General features: G+C 44.0%; 1 protein-coding gene across 1 annotated transcript in view; it reads right to left on the bottom strand.

The window, feature by feature from the left end:
• SPATA16 (spermatogenesis associated 16) overlaps positions 1 to 17534 on the bottom strand; it is a 1361355-nt gene that overhangs the window by 360355 nt on the left and 983466 nt on the right. The window contains exons 9-10 of the mRNA XM_069618722.1: positions 7157 to 7321; positions 2638 to 2721 (exon numbers count right to left, since the gene is read on the bottom strand). Coding sequence (XP_069474823.1) covers positions 2638 to 2721; positions 7157 to 7321 — 249 coding nt within the window. The remainder of the gene's footprint in view (positions 1 to 2637; positions 2722 to 7156; positions 7322 to 17534) is intronic.

The following is a 17534-nucleotide window of genomic DNA, read 5'->3' as shown; positions in this document are numbered from 1 at the left end:
TATTAGCCCTGTCTTTTTTATTTTATTAATTAATTAAACGATGTGGGTAATTCCATCTCTGAAAGGAAAGGGTCATATGCCAATAAGATCCTCCTTTCATAAGCTCCTTGCCAAAAGCATGTTGTGACCCTGTGCGTTACTGGATCAGCATCCTGATCCACAGCACCTGCTCTAATAGTGGTGAATGCCAGGCCCGGAGGGCACAAGTGCCTAGTGGACAGCTATAGTGACAGCCATGTCTCTGCAGGGCAGGGGTTGCATTTGAGACATGCACCGCTGTAGCAAAACAACTACTTTTGAGTCTACTGTTCTGGTGGCAGAATAATCTCTAAATATAAGCCACACCTGTGTTATGGTGAATGGTATTTCTCATACATGTTTAACGCCACAGAAAGCTGACATCATGCACATGTCAGCCCTATGAGCACACCTTGGCTGTGGAGGGATTGTGTGCATTCTGCCACTGCTGGCAGGACAGTGGTCTTGGAGATTGCCTCTCTTTGATCCTTTTGGGGGGGCAGGTAACACCCTCCCTAGATCGACAGCCGCTCCACAGTAAGCTCGCTTGGGAACAGGAATCAATGGGCACACCCATTCACAAAATGCTTGTCCTCACACCAGTGTGCTGCATATTTAAAGGCCTTTGATTCTATTGGGAATGGGGTTGGGTTAGTGTAGACAGAGGGGGCTTGTTACAGTTGTAGGAAGCTTCCACCATATTGATTCTCTCTGCCTCTAAGTTTCCTTTTTGTCCAATCCACTTCCTGTAGAAAAAAAGCACTTTAAATGTGATGTCAGAAGGTGAAGTGCACTGATTCCAGGAGCTGGAATGGCACCCCTAAATCAGTTTAGCTCTAGTCCAATCACCTGTGGGTGTTTGCCTTTAAAAGAAAGGGTCTACCACTCCTTATTTGAGTCACTCTGGAACAGACACCCAAGGATTCATTTGGACATCTTCTGGGAGAGTTGTAATTTCCGAAGCCCTCAACGACTGACGAGAAGAAGGGGCAGTTCAAGTCAGAGTGATGCTTGCTGTGGACCATGATCTGCCACTCTGCACTAGAATCTCCCAAGGCTGGGAGAGCAGACCCTAAACGGACTCATCCTGCCCTAGAGCCCCTGGATTGGGTCTCATAGCATTTGGATGACCAGATCAGCTAATGCTCCTAGTTCTGCCGCATTGAACCTCCACTGAACTAGAGTGATTGCGTGGGTGCTGCCTTTGGCACTCCTCTGAACATTCATACTAGAATGTCTGCATCGCGAACCATCTCAATACTGCATAGTGTCCTCAACAATTTCGTAACATGCTATGCTCAAATCAACTGTTTGTTACCGGGACCCGACTCGAGCTTCTGGAGAGTCACTTGCCGACTCGAACGAGGGGTTACAGCATAACTCAACCTGACACGCCTTCGAGCTGCTGCTTCGCTGAGCCGCAAATCGGACCAACTGGATCACCAATACAAAGCATCACCATCCATCAACTTAAACCATTGCAGCGTAACTCATCGGCCCTTCCCAATGGTTACAACCAGATTCGACCCTGCTCAACTTTGAACAGATCCAGGTGGGCGTTCCAACCTGCTCCGCTGAATGCTGCCTTCAAACTGCAAGGAGCTACTGGATCCAAACCTGCTTGTTGCCCACTTGCTGCTTGAGCCCACAATATCCAACGTACCCGTGCTGAGCTTGATTAGCTCACACCACCGCTCAAAGCCAGGTTTGACACCAAACAACTGAAGCAAGGTACTATTGACCAATAACTGCCCCATGGTCCAGTTTGGGCCCTAGAAACTGGTTAGGTCACTTGTGCACCTTTTTCATCCAAAGACATATCCTTTTTGTGGTTACTTAAATTGCCTATCACCCCTGTACTCATATTCAGAGCTCTACATTTCTCTATCTGTTTTCTATTTTTGTTTTCTTGCTGATGGTGTGTTTAATTAAAGGATATATAGAACCTTGATTGGACATTTCCTTTATTTTCGACTATGTTACTTTGTGGTTTGGGTCACCACTGCATCACATTCACAACTCTCTTAAGAGCATAGCCTTCCGTCGGTCCACATTATCAGAAAAGGCGAAGGAGGCATATCTCTGAACTGAGCCAGGTTTACCTTTATGATTGTGTTGCTGCTTGGTCTGTGGGGTGTGAGTGCTTTTAGCTCCTACTCACCCTTGCTTGCTCTACCTTGAGGCAGAAGCAACTTCTCCATAATATGGCGTCATAACTCAGTGAAATAATGTAAAGTAGCTAAAAGGCAAACGCCAGGTGCATTTTGTGAATCTGTAAGAAGTAACGGCATAAAATCACAGGACATCATCAAACGTAATCCCTGTTACAGAAGGCAAGAAATAATTAGAAAACAGACAGCGCTTGAGGGGGATTCTGCACAGGGGCATAACAGCAGCTTTGACATATGATTGCAATGAAAGAAGGCCTGTGAACTACTGCAGCTTGGGAAACAAATACACGGTTGATGTTACATGCATCCTCTCCCCACCGACCTGACAGGGAACTGGTTCAACACGTTAAGCGCTTTCCAGTTAATTGCAAGCAGGTGCTACACGGGCTTTGCCAGTGAACTATCTCGCCCTGCCTCTGTTGTGTTTAGCTGCACGTTTTTTGTTTACCTTTAGCAGTTTATTCCAGGCACGTTCTCCGCCGCTCCTACTTCCGTCGAGGGTGTCCATGGCATCCGCCATTAGCGACTGCAGCTGTGGGCGTCGAGATAAAGGCCGTCAGAGCGGAATTCAGACAGAAATAACTGCTCTAAATACACAGATTAAAAGCTAATTAAAACATCATTTGTACACTGACGATTAGAAAACCCATCTTTCGTGAAATGAGTTGGGGCAATCCCCAGCCATGGCCTATCCTGATTATGGCTGATGAACGGAATTGGGACAATGGGCGCTTTTGGACAATGTGCGCAAACTGCACATGACAAATACGGAGCATGCTTGCGTTTGCTGATAACATATCTGCACGGTAATAGATGACATACTTAATTCACCATTAATTGCGATCTTGTCACACCGCCGGGTCGATTACTAATTTTCAAGCTCGCGTGTTAGAAGCAGAACATCAACTGAACGTTGTTCCGCATTTTATCATCGCATTTTCCGTATGGGGATTTGCATAACCCTGTAAATCCCGTTGCATGTGTTTCGACTTGGAGGGGTACACTGGGTGCTTTAAGTGTTATAAGAAATCAAGGGGGTTGGGGCATGTGAGGGGGTGGGGGCACTCAAGAGGAGAGTGATGCACATTTTGGGGTGGGGCCTAAAAGAGGCCTGGCACATCCTCACATCCCAAAGACATTAAAATAGGTTTGGCCCACGTAATTAAGAGTGATCTAACAGAACCAATGGAGTTTTCATACGCGCAATGAAAGCGAGCAAACTGTACTTTCATATATGTTTATAAAACTATGTAAATGTGATTAAAATATTGACTAAACATAGATATATTCATATATGGAATAGAACTTCTAAGCAAAATAGGTCACTGCACCATGAAATCCCACAGATCCATTGAAAGAAATCTGGGATTATTATGTACTGATTAACATAATTTGTAATGACAATACTTTACAATGTGTTTCTATAATCAAACCTGTTTGCAAACAATCTAATTCAAAATGTATTTAACTGATACTATAATTATAAACATAGCTGATACTGACATCTACTGGTTCAAAGCTGTATTGTTACACAGCTTTGTATTTACATTACTGCAAGTAAGAACTATTCGGGAAAGTCATTTCGGGCAGCCCTGCACAGCCCCTGCTCAAAAGAGCAATATTGGGGAACTGCCAGGGCTGAGCCGTTAGTAGCCCTGGCCCACTTTAAACCCTGGGTACACTGAGGGGCGAATTATGAGAAAAATAGGTGGAGCACCTGCATGGTTTGCAAAGTACCAAGGCATGTATTGCTGAGAACGTGTTTAGCAAATGATGAATTGTAAAGCGCAATGAGCTGGTAACATTGGCCAAAACTAGCAGGGGCATACCTATGGTCCTTTGTTAGAAGTGGAGACAATGATACAAACAGGCGGTATTTTAAGTAGCTCCTCATTTTTAAATAATCACATGTTGAGGTCATTTGAGATATTTACACCATGGGGGTACATAGAAAGTGCAATAATGACATTTGAAATGCACGTTTATGAGTTGTGTGCCACGATGTTTCAGAAGATAGCTCAGAGTGTCAAGCGGATGTTAAAGAGATGTGTGTTCATATGCCAGATCACAGTTAAAAATCACAGCAAGGCAGACTAAACATTAGCTCTATCTCTGAGGTTAATATATTTTTGTGAATAAACACTTTGGTGACAGTAACACCTAGTGTGCTTCAAAACAACATACCTGCACCAGAGAACACCAGCTATAAAAACGAACATAGCAACAGTATGGTGCAGGTCTGAAGCTTGGCCTCCTGAACAAGGTCTGTAAAAAGTGGGTAGCCACCCCCAATGCAGAGAATAATGCATAGGCAGGGAGAGGTGATTAAGGTAATCAGGGGTTAGCACTTTCTATGTACCCTATCCTGCAAATATTGTATTCAATATAAACCTGTAATTAGGTGGTATTATAGAAATAGGAGGTTAAAATTCCATTTGTGTTTACCATTACCGCCATACGTGCAATGGGGCCCTAAGTCAAGGGTCTGAAACCTGTGGCCCGCATTTGACTCCCATAGTCCTTAAACATGGCTTACACTGGCTAGGGCAGCTGGGAGTTGTAGTCCAAAAAATCTGGAGACACGAATATTGCAGATCCCTGTCCTAAGTCATCGAACTGGAGCAGAGTAGTCCAAACATTTGCCCACACTGGCCTTTTGGGCTGGCACTTCACAATTGCCCTTTTTACCTCGAGGCATGTCCAAGCCCATGGGGGGCCCCAACTCATGGGACGAACGTCACTGCGAAGCAGATGTCATGGTACAAAGAGGGGGTATATACAGGACCAGTCCTTTCAAGCCTTAGATACTTTTTAGGGATTCTGTTGGGTTGCATTGATTATAGGTAGAGCTCCATCAGAAAGCAAGGGCCTGATTTAGAAAACATTTCTTACATGGGAAAGTCCCATTGAAAACATTTGTGTAAATCAGGCCCTTAATCTGGTTATCATGTTGTTAAGGGCTGGTCTTAGGAGTGCCTTGGGCCAGGTGAGGGGTGGGCCATGCACAGGATGAAGGGGTCTTGATTTAAGGTGCAGCAGAACCATGGCCACTGTGGAAGAGGTGTGTCTACAGAGTCCTTTTGAACCCTAGAAGTCTAATTCAAAGCTTAAATCGTGCCTAGAAACACTTGTGTATAGGCGCGTTATAAATTACTTATCATATCATATCAAGGTAGTGCGGAGTTGCAGAGGTTTGGTCCCTTAAAATGTAAGAATCTGCTTCTCATTCGGTTGCTGCTGGCCCCGTGTGTGGCTCGCAGGTGCAGTCCACCACAGGAGGTGGTGAGGCTGGTATGCTTGAACGCAGTATCCCGCCATTAGCCCCGGAGAGATTGTGTGTACTGCCAAGTGTCTTAAAATCCAACCATGCAATGATCAAAAGTGTATTGCATACAGCGCGGGTGAGATGTGGTCAAAGAATAGAGACCGACTGTGAGATAGTCGTTTAGATAGTTATGGTATAAAATTCTGTGAGCAGCATGTTGCTGTATAGACCCCATGCAATACCAATTTATAACTGGTTGGTATAAAAGGAAGTGGTATCTACAATGCCACGATATACCATTACAGTCCTTCTCGTAATGAGGCCCTAAGGATTTCAGGATGTTCTGCTAATATCCTTATTGCATTTCACTTGAATTTGCATCATGTTATTGACAATGTCATATGTGATGTCATTGATAATGCCAGGTGCGCTTGCATGTGTGAGTTTGTAAGCAGTGCACTGGGTGAAAAGGATGTGTGTGAGTTATATATTCAGTGCATTCCCGCAGACTGCACTGCATGTGTTCTACACAAACACAGCACCTCAAAGTCCTAACAATGGCAGCAAAGCGCTATACAAATATCAACTGACATAGCATGACGTATGCCCTAAACGCAGGATAGAGTCATGTTCTGTTGGAGAAGAACATTTTTGGCCAGCAGCCTATCGACTGGTGTGTGGCGGCTGTTTCAAGGTTCTTGAAGTTAAGTTTAAAGCCAAACAATGCAGTGATACATTTGTGATGTTGCTCTCAGTTAGCTTGAGGTACTAGTGGCTGAAACATTGATTTGTCACTCAAGTTATTACAGTAACTTCATTCTAACATGGGCATTGGTTCCAGCCGGATAGAAAAAGGTCCATGGTGTTTGTGTTGCGATCCGATCAGGGCTGTGTAATCGGCAGTTCTCCAGGTGTTTGTAATACAATTCCCATGTTGCCTTTCCGTTGACTATGCTGGCAAGGGCGTATGGGAGTTGTAGTCCAAAACATTTGCAGAGCCAAAGGCTGCCGGGCTGTGGTATACCTCGGGGTTAGATGATTGATCTACAAATTGTAAATCCTTAAGGATCATTTTGATAATTCGAATCTGGAATGTGGTCCATTGTTAATTCGCTACAATTCCTTGTGACCTTCAGTTGTGGAATATATGCCATTAAAAAAATTATGTTTAACAAAAAATGTATATATAATAAAAAGAATATAGTTCCCCATTATGAACGCCTCAGCTCTCTTGAGTTAAGAAGATTTCTATTAATAGTAACATCATTGACACCTGGCCATATGTTGTCCACGACGGTTGAGCCCTTATATGTAACATTTTATTATTTTATGCCATTTGCTCTGATTAAAGGGTAATCAAGTGAAGTTTGCATTAGAAACACATCCTCCTCAAAATCAATTCTCCATCAATTCCACTTTAGCTGCATTGCAAAACCAAAACTATCTAAGGTATTTATCTAAATGCACACCTTCAGCAATTTCACTGAATAATATCTGCATATTTATACATATTATTCCTGGAAATCCTTCCACGCCTTAATGGCCGCACTGCAAATTGGCTCATATCCTTCCTTGCTCCCTCATCACTTCCTGAACTGAAGTGCTGAGGTGCCAAGCTCAGGGCTTATTAACAAGCACATGAAGCATGAACACTGGCACGTAGCAAATCAAAGCAGCTCAAAACGCTGGCGGGGGTGCTCACCAGCTCAGCATCCTGTTGGCTGATCTCTTGCAGGTAGGGAATGGTCGCCAGCTCTGCCATCGCCTGGTTCACGACTTGGTTCTCTTCCTTCACGCGCTGCGAGCGGCTGAGGAAAGTGGAGTACTGCAGCCGCTCCACCGCACCTGCGCACGCACAGAAACTGCCCTAGCCACTCAGCAAACGCAAACAAGTTAGCAAAGAGGCATGCGACATTCCTTATCAGCCCAGCCCCCACTCCCCTGGCGCTCACCCCACAATGCATCTGTGAATCCGTAGATCTGGAACCGGGGAAGCAGATTTCACACAATGATGCGAAGATACTGACATTCAGAATAACGTTTGGCACAAAAATAATCCCACCCACAGGTTTATCCATCCATCATAAAACAACACGGGCGGTATTACCAAAACTTTGCACCAGTGGTTATGCTATTAGCTCTAGGCAAAACATTGCCCTAGTGCAAAAAACACAGGCCTGATTCACAACGCGTTTTCAATGGAATGCACCCACTGAACAAAGCTTTGTGAATCAGGCCTATAATCTTTAAATGCATTTTTGCCCTAAGTCAATGTTTGCCCCAGATTGGCCCTGGTACAAAAATGCATTTAGCCTGATTCAGGTACATCTCATTGCACAATGCTTTGTGAACCAGGCCCTTGTTTTCACTAGGGCACTTTTTGCCCCAGTGCTAATTGCACTTGGACGGGTGCATATTTTCTGCAATACTGCCCTGCACCCCAATATTGGCAGCAAAGAAAATTGTGCCTCTTTAGCAGCAGTTTTCAAGAGGCATACTTATATTGCATGGTGAGTGCACCTTTTTCAGAAAGGAAATGAAGTCAAAATGCACAAATTATCTGCTGTTCGTGTATGTTCGCCTGGTTAAACCTGCTGTCCTCTGCACCCGGAGACTGCCTGACAGCAGACTTTCTCCATGCGTTACAGCAACATTGCACTGAAGCTAAAAAATATTGTATTTTAAAGCATTTAGACCTAATTGTTTTAATTGGAAATTGCATGCAATATTAACATACCAGTACAGTCCAGTGTATAGTTTAATGACATCGAGACTGCATATGGACACATCTACTGAGTATAGGTTGGAAATAAGTGTAGTACTATAAAAGTACCCCCATTCCCCCAAAGGACTAATTTCAGTTCTTCGAAATGACTCACATCTATATTGTTTTAAATAAGAGTAGTGGTATTAGTAAATGTAACGGAAATACTACTACTAGTCTAGTAGTAGCAGCATCAGCAGGACTATAGGTAGTATTGTCAGTAGCAGTACTACCGGTAATGATAGTGGTACTAATATGAGGACTTTTACTAGTGGCACCATGTGTAGCAGCAGTTATAGTGATAGCAGCAATACCAGGAGTAGTAGCACTAATGCTATCAGCAGTCTCACTATTGGCATTGTCAGTAACAGTACTACCAGTAATAGGAGTGGCACTAATATGAGGACTTTTGCTAGTGGCACCATGTATAGCAGCAGTTATAGTGATAGCAGCAATACCAGGAGTAGTAGCACTAATGCTATCAGCAGTCTCTCTACTGGCATAGCTAAACAAGCCACATCACTGGAAGTAATACCAGTAACATATTAGCCGCATTGATAACATATATTATTATGCATGAGATCAGTTCCACAACTCTAAGTAAATGAACTACTAATAGTAGCATCCCTGGTCCTAGCAGTAGTAACAGTAATTGGAACATTACTCCAATATTGACATGAGTAGTACCGTTGGTGGGACTACTAATATAACTAGGGGTAGTGGGGCTAGTATCAGCAATACTAGTGATAGAATTAGTATCGATAATAGAGGGTTCACAAAACCTTTAGGCACACTGAGATGAATTCGGTGTATTGCAAGTCCCTTGGAAGCACAGAATTAAAATGAGTAATTTTGAGGGAGGGCATTTGGAAGCACTGCAACGAGGGGCTTCAGTAGGGGTTCTGTGGCGAATTAAGTGAAATTAAGCATTTGATGCAATAGGGACAATTTTGTAGAAGATGTGCCCTTACAATATTGTGTCCATAAGCACATCTAACCTGCCCAATGATTCAAGGCCAGATGTTGATATGTTTGATTTGTAATCCCCTGAAAACGTTTCCCTTTCCAAAGGAATTTCTTTCACTGGGAAAATCAGACTTTTGAACATGGACCACTCATAGACATTGGCCCTCATTACAACACCGGCGCTAAACCATGGCGCTATTAGCACCATGGTTGGTGCCGGTGTTGTAACGGGTTCGCCATGGTTCAATGGGGAATTACCACCCCATTCCAAGGTTGGCGCGGCGGTAATTCCCCATTGAACCATGGCCCTTCCTGATTCCCATTTTCGCCCCTTAGGGCTCTATGGGAATGGGGAAGGCGCTAAGTACGGTACCGCAAATTGCGGTACCGTACTTAGCACCAAGGTCCCTTTGCGGGTCCCTACTTTAACGGCTGGTGTAGACCAGCCCTTAAGGTCGGGTCCTGCAATGGGACCTCGTAATCAGGCGCTAATGGGTTAACGGCGCCGCAGCCTTTTACGGCGCCGTTAACCCATTAGCGCCAGGGTCGTAATGAGGCCCATTGTATCTTTCTGGACTCCAACATTGCATAAGCAGCGCCGGTTCAAGTTGCTCTCAAAGGGTGTGGCAGCAAAAGGACACCCCCACCGCGCAGGGCGCCTTGTCTCCAGCTCAGTGTCATGTGAACAGCGCCTATTAAAGTATCACAGCGTGACTCTTTAATAGTCACTGTTTGCATGACACTGAGCTGGAGGCAAGGCATCCTTAAACACACCTCACAAGAACAGGAGTGGGATTACGGAACGGAGGCCCCTGCTGTTCTGCATTTGTGGTGGACGGGCGGGGGTAGGGGAGCGCACACATCTCACACAGGGCGCTGGCAGACCTGGGGCCGGCACTGTGCATAATCAGTGACCCACATTAACATAATTCTGTTATGCAATGTATTAGAATGCTTTAGCCAAGTAGCTGCATTTATATTTTTCGCTTACTGTGTCTTCCCCGTGGCTATTTTTGGCGCTGCCATTTTCGCCATGGTGTTTTCACTGCGGCCGCTTTCGTTACGTTTTTATTTTTTAAATAAATAATCTTTTTGTGTGTTTAGGGTAGGGGATTAGGGAGTTGGGTTAGAGGGCAGTTGGGGAAACAAAAAAATCATAGCGAAAATGTCAAGGGCAAAAATAGTCGCGAGGAAAACACAGGAAACAAAATTTTCATCTGAATGCTTGCAGCAATGTTTTGAATCCTTTGAAACATTTTTCCAAATTTTTTTAAAATTGAGTTCAGAACGATTGGAGACTGCTTGCTGAATTACACAATGGGGGTGAGCCAATCTAAACTGGGTGGGTCAGGGATGGAATGGGTTTCAGGTATTAGATCCCAGGCCCCAGAAATGTGTGTACAATGGCATCAGAGTTTTAGAAGCAAGTTGAAAGTGTTTACTCCAGCATTTCCATTACATTTCCCTTCTTTTTTTCCTTCCCCCTGTTACCATTTCTGATACTGAACTTCTTTTGGTTTCTTTGAGATTCATCAGATGCAAAGGGGCTGGCCTGAGACTGGCCTAACAGCTGAACACCCATATCAAGCGATGTCACAGAGCACAGCACAGCTGAGATGTGGAATGCTGTGATGTCTCAGACTGTCGGGCATGAAGAGCCCCCCCTGAGAACGTGCACAGAGATGAAGCTGTTGGCTTAAATCCCAAGGCTGCCAGAGCCTGCCTTGCAGAAACAGCCTACAGTTGCAAAATGTACTTTCTTCTTCTTGTTCTGCAAAATTACCTGTTTTTTTTTAACATACATGCATTATACGTGCTGGTTTATGGGTGGAGAATAGATTTAGCCACTTCATTGTATTTAAGGATGAGCCAGGCCTGGGGGCCAGAGCAGTGAGCATCCTCCCATGCACTGGTGTGTGTTTGCATTACAGCCCCTTTCTCTCTACTTCAGGTCGCCTGTGTATTATTTGTGTCTAATTGCCGAGTGACTGGAATGCCCGAGGTGTCGTGCGGGAGCTGGATGTACCAGTGCTCATCTGGGGAGCAGGATAAGCCTGTGACACTCCCAAAGCTGAGTAAATATACCAACATGTCCATCTATTGCTCGCTGCTGAGTGAGGCTCAAAAAACATCTCACTGATGAGACCCAATTAGGACAAGACATGTTATGGTTGATTAGCATCTCATTCACATGTGATATGTCCTAGAAGCCAGGTTAACATTATCATTTGGGGTGGCATTAGTTGTGGTATTTACGGGGAGGAGGATTGATGGAGAGAAACATTTCTGGGCAGGTTATAAGAACCGCCAAAGATCTATGAGATATGAGAAGACATTTGTATGACTTGGAGTGGAGAGGGCAATTGTGAGGCAGATTGTATGATCAAGAGAAGAGAAGATTGCTGGACAGATGGGAGCAGAGATCTTGCTGGGCAGAATTCGGGCTGACCAGGAGAAGGGAAGCCAATTGTAAGATCTGGTGAGAGGAGGAATATTTCTGGACAGATTTAAGACCGGCTGCAGAGAAACTAATTGCAAGGACTGTAGAAGAGAGAAAGATTGCTAGGCACACTGTAAGACCTTGAGAAGTCAAGAATAGAAACTGGGGTCAGAAGAGAGGAAGGTGACATCAAGAGTAAAAAACATTTACCATAGAATATTTAAAATCCAAAGACTGAGTAAAGGTGATGTAAAGAGCTGCACTGGAAGTCTGGGAGAAGAGTCACATTGGTACTAAATCAGGGAGAATTGCCTAGAGACATACCAAGGAATGGGGGTAGAGCAGTGGGAAGTGGCATCTGTCTCCATTATCAGCAGGTGGATTCAGCAATTCAACACGTGATCGCAATGTAATACTCTTCATTGGGATGCCTGACCCAATCCAAGGGGAGTCAACAAGGGTGATGACTGTGCCATGATCTAAGGTGGATGAAATGTTCATTCTGGAGATTTTTGGAGCAGTAATCTGGGCTGTTCCTAATAGTGTCACTAGACGTTACCACTTGAACTTGCATAACCAGGTGTCCATCTCCTTTGTGTCCAGGGCTTTTGAGCTACATCAGTTATCATTAGTTACAACAGCATGATTAATTTTCTGCTAATGGGAATACATTCATGGTAGGATGTGCAAGCACCATATGGAGTAATCTTTTAAACCTTTCAAGGCCCCATCCACTGCTGTCTTTTGGAGTAAGTACTGTTACGAAGAAGAGGGATGTGGAGGAAATGTTCTGATGTCTTACTGGTAGCCTTCAGTATCTCTAGTCCAACTATTCTTCATCGCGCACCTATGACACTCCTCTCCCAGCCCTAAGAGCACATAGGCGCTAGCTCCCCGGATAACAGTGAAATTGAGTTTTGTTGGACAGAGCAGAGAATTTTTGGTACTGAAGGCGAGGAGAGAAACATTTCTGGGCAGCTTGTAAGATGAAGCAGAGTGAAATGGGGCATGATGCATTAGGAGGATTAACTAATGCATGATTGAACATTGGGAGTGTTATACACTTGGTGGTTAGGGGAGAGACACGTAAACATGTGAAACAGGTTTCTGTCATCAAGGTTAGTATGTCAAAAAGTAAGTACTGCAATGATGAAGAGTACAATTAGGAGTAATCAGGAGTACCAGTAAACAATCAGAATAAGAACATAATATAACTTAAAAGAGAACTTCTTCTCCCCAACGTACATATGACCGCCTGTCTACATCTAGCCCCTCCCACAATGCTTCAACCTCATATCTGGTATCTTGCTAGGAGAAGGGTGAGAATGGGGGTGCAAAGGAGAAATGGATTGTCCCTCTCATATGCATGTGGTAACAGTATTAGTTTCCTTCGAGTCGGTGAAATCCCTACTTGTTGCTCTTTCCCATTTTCATGACTCCTCCCCTTTGGGTCGGATCTATATTTTTGGTGCAAACCAATATATGGCATTACCAACTGACTGCATGGTTGATAACACATTCTAAGAAGTCCTCTTTTCAGACAACATGTGCATGGGAGACTGATGAAGTTTCAGCTCTGGAATACTTTTGTTGAATTTGTGTTGTGCAATTAAATCCATGGTGGTTGCTTGATCTGCAGTAATGAATCCCCTAATTGTCAGGTTTCATGTTAATAAGGTTTATTTTTAATGTTACTTAAACTGAAAGGACTTTACTGCTGATTTCGAGCTTCAAAACCCGCTTAAATGCAGACACACGTTTGTGCATCCCATTCAGAGGATACAACATATGCAAGTCAGAACTTTTACATCACCTGATGAAAACCAAATGCTATACTGCATCGACTTCCCCATTTTATACTGTACTAAGAGATCAAAGCATACATCTTTATGACTGAATACTATGATGAAGTTTCAGCTCTGGAATACTTTTGTTGAATTTGTGTTGTGCAATTAAATCCATGGTGGTTGCTTGATCTGCAGTAATTAATCCCCTAATTGTCAGGTTTCATGTTAATAAGGTTTATTTTTAATGTTGCTTAAACTGAAAGGACTTTACTGCTGATTTCGAGCTTCAAAATCCGCTTAACTGCAGACACACGTTTGTGCAGCCCATTCAGAGGATACAACATATGCAAGTCAGAACTGGTACATCACCTGATGAAAACCAAATGCTATACTGCATCGACTTCCCCATTTTATACTGTACTAAGAGATCAAAGCATACATCTTTATACGTGAAAATAAACGGTTCCTTTAACATATATCATAATATTTCCCCAAATCAGTAGAGTGCACATGAGCATTTTCCAACTTATTTTCATAACGCCTTTGCCCACAATATGTGCCACTATACTGCCAGTATAAATACGTGTTCATTATTATTTATTATTATTTATGCCATCTTTGCCCAAACATGTCCATGCAGTCCGCATCAATTTATGCAAGTACCCTCATGTAAGAAGCTACATATGATTGCTTTGCTCATAATGCCAGTGTTAAAACTATAAACAAACATGTGCATGCTGGCTGCAAAAATATAGGCAATTATCCCCATCAAGTTGGCTGTGCCCATATTGCCAGTAAAAATGATTGACCACTGTTGAAAATATGTCGATACCTTTTTTGGTAGTTAGAAAGCTCTGCACCAACCCCATCCCGTCTCCCCCACCGATCAGACGCTATCCTCCACCACTGCAGCCCTGGATGCACATTCATACTGCATTCATTCACACATTCACACGCACAGCCATATGCTACGGAATTCACACTGCATTCATTTTCGTATTGTCACGCTCATTCACACAATGCAACATTCGGACTTCACTTCCATTCTCCCCCAATGGAACCTTCACACAGCACTCCCACTGACATGCACACATAGGGCCTCATTACAACTCAGGCGGTAAGGGGTTTACGGCGCCGTAAACAGCGCCGACCCTTACCGCCTGAGTACGAGGTCCCTTAGCGCCATGGAGATCTTAACGGCTGCTTTTTGCAGCCGTTAAGATCCATGGCGCTAAGGGACCATGGAGTTAATTACGCCACCGTAATTTACGGTGGCATAATTAACGCCTTCCCCACTCCCATCATGCCCTATGGGGCAAAAATGGGAATGGGGAAGGGTAAATGGGGATTAGGGACTTACCGCCCCGCCAAGGTCGGAATGGGGCGGTAAGTCCGCCAACCACCATGGCGTAAACGTAGTTTACGCCATGGTGGTAAAGTCACGGCCCAGGCGGTAACTTACCGCCTGGGTCGTAATGAGGCCCATAGATACATGCAAAGATGCAATTGTTTACTTTGTTTACCTGCATGATGCTGATGCCTCAGGACTCCCGCCACTGTGGGGAGAGCCAGGCACTGCTGAAAGACCCTCTGGCTCCCGTGCACTCCACACACAAGAAGCATGAAGCAGGAGAGGTGTAAATCAAATACATCCCCCTTCCTGTTTAATGAGGACTTGATGACCAGGTTGTTGTGCACGCCATAAGAGGGAGATCCCTTGCCTACCCCCCTTTTTCCCATATGGCATATTCAGTGTCTTTTGATTATGACACAACCATTGCTTGGATAAAATCTCCATAGCTGCACCTCTGTAAACATGTTCCAGTACATTTATAGAGTGGTAGGGGTTGACCTATTGCTTTCCCCTTTTTCCCTATAGGGGACAGAGGTGATCGCCCAATACAGAGTTGTAGATCTCTTACCGAAAAATGTTCATATGTGAATAACCAGGTCCTGAAAAAGATGACACCAATATTATTAGTCTTCGAAACCGGTGGACCCACTGTGATTATGGGGATATCCTTGAAGTTGTGTTAGGATATGCTTGTTACACTTTGCTTACAACTGTTTTAGCAGACATGGTCCTGTGAGCATAATTGTATTTTCTTCCTGCAAGAGGATGTTTTGATTTTTAATATCCAGGGGTGACTTATTGATGCTCCTCCAGCCTGCTACCTAGTTGTTTAATAAAGCTATGCAAAACTCCCCTAGGCAGCACACATCTTGAGAACACATATCAGACAGGATTAACTAAGTATACTTGTCTGAGATCACCCCTTTTGGATTTTTCAGAACTCATTCAGTGTGTCATTGGGTATTAGGGACAGTTGTCTCCCGCTATCCCTTTTAGATAGGCTGCGCACCACCGACAACCTAAAGAGAGCCGCTCCTGACTGGGTCAGGGTGTGCTTCCTTTTGAGGGACAGCTTGAGTGGCCTTGATGCATTTGCTTCCACAATAATGACTATGTATGTGTAAGATAGTGCTTTGCAGTTTGATTTGATGTGTTAAAATGCCTGGTGGCGCTGCAGCACCTCCAACTCCTGCCCCAGGCCAGCCCAATGCTCGGAGCGGGGCAGAAGTAACCCCTACATAATTGAGCCTGCAGTCCTTCAGCCTGCATGCCCAATGGGCCTTGCCAGGAAGGGGAAGCAAAACACCCCCAGCATTGCAAGGCCCATTGGGTATGTGCTGGCTGGGGTCCTGGAAGCCACAGGGAGACCCATTTCCCTACAACAATGCCACCCTAGGAAAGCATCCTCAGGGAGCGCTCATTGTTTTTATGTTACGTAATGATAAAGAGTCATGTGAAGGGAACACACACTACAATGGCTGCCTCTCTGCACTGCAGACAAACTAGACAACACAGCAAAATTTCAAAACATCAAACTAAAAATGGAAAATTAAAAACCATCATTGGTTGTTGGGCCAGCACCCTGTCGTCCATTATGGACTTGATATCACTGCTGGTTACCTATGCTACTTTTAACATTAGAAATGGTGAGCTCAACTAAATACTACTCATGTTACTTTCGGTGATGTATGCCTCTGCGTCTGTTCGATTTTGATTCAATTTGATTTATAAAAGTTGTTTTTAGAGTATACATTAACTCCAAATAAAATCAAAAAAGTAAAGTAAGGGTTTTCACATGAAAGGGCCTGAGTGGGATAAATGCACTCAAACAAACGTGTGTGCCATGGTGTGTGACATTGTGAGTTTCGACTTAGTGTGGACAAACCAGCCTCATTGCATATATTACTACTGAACCCTGCTCCTCCTCGAAGTTAGGTCTTCGGGGTTTATTTGAATCCCCGCTCTAAAACACTGCCACGACCCTGTCGCTACTATATCAGAATCTCTGAGCCTTATAATAATCTTTCCAACCATCCTGCATGATGCAAATGTTTGCCTGCTGTTTAAAACAGGGGTCTTTAACCTACGGCTTTCCATATGTTTTGGACTAGGACTTCCATGATCCCTCACCATCGACTATGCTTGTAAGGACGGATGGGATTTGTAGTCCAAAACGTCTGGAGAGCCAAAGGTAGCAGACCCCTGGTCTAACCATAATATGCTCCTATGTATAGCCTTTCCCGTAGAAATGTTTCATTTCACTGACAAGCGCAACAATAAAAATGCACATATAATAACTTGTTTTTTGACAGTTGTCAATAAACACGGCAAACGTGTTTGGGATTAAATTGCAATATTGATGTAGTGTTACAGTCAGAAGGCAGGCAATAAAGGAATTTTGAAAACGTGAACAAAACCGCAAGGTTGTATAAGGCAGTGAGCGTTAATGATTACACATGATTCATGGAATTATTTGCGTGTAAAACGGGGATTTGCGTGCCATACCGTCCGCAAATCCCCATTTGTCAAACAGGGATTTTGGGGCAGAAGGGCACGCAAATAATGCCATGAACCATATGGATTGAAACCTTCTCTCCTTTACTTAAAGGTATAAGGACAGAAGAGGGCAATTGCTTCCAAGTAAGCCCTAATGATCTGTTATGCATCAGAGACTGAGCACGTGACCATGACTGTGGCGGTATTACCGACATTAATGTCTCAAGGGAGGACTTGATGCTGCGCAGTGAGTGCTATTAGCAGTGTAAATGC

Source organism: Ambystoma mexicanum, chromosome 10, assembly GCF_040938575.1.
Source record: "Ambystoma mexicanum isolate Mex_15411 chromosome 10, UKY_AmexF1_1, whole genome shotgun sequence".
Classification (NCBI taxonomy): domain Eukaryota; kingdom Metazoa; phylum Chordata; class Amphibia; order Caudata; family Ambystomatidae; genus Ambystoma; species Ambystoma mexicanum.
This window is presented reverse-complemented; position numbering and strand designations above follow the sequence as displayed.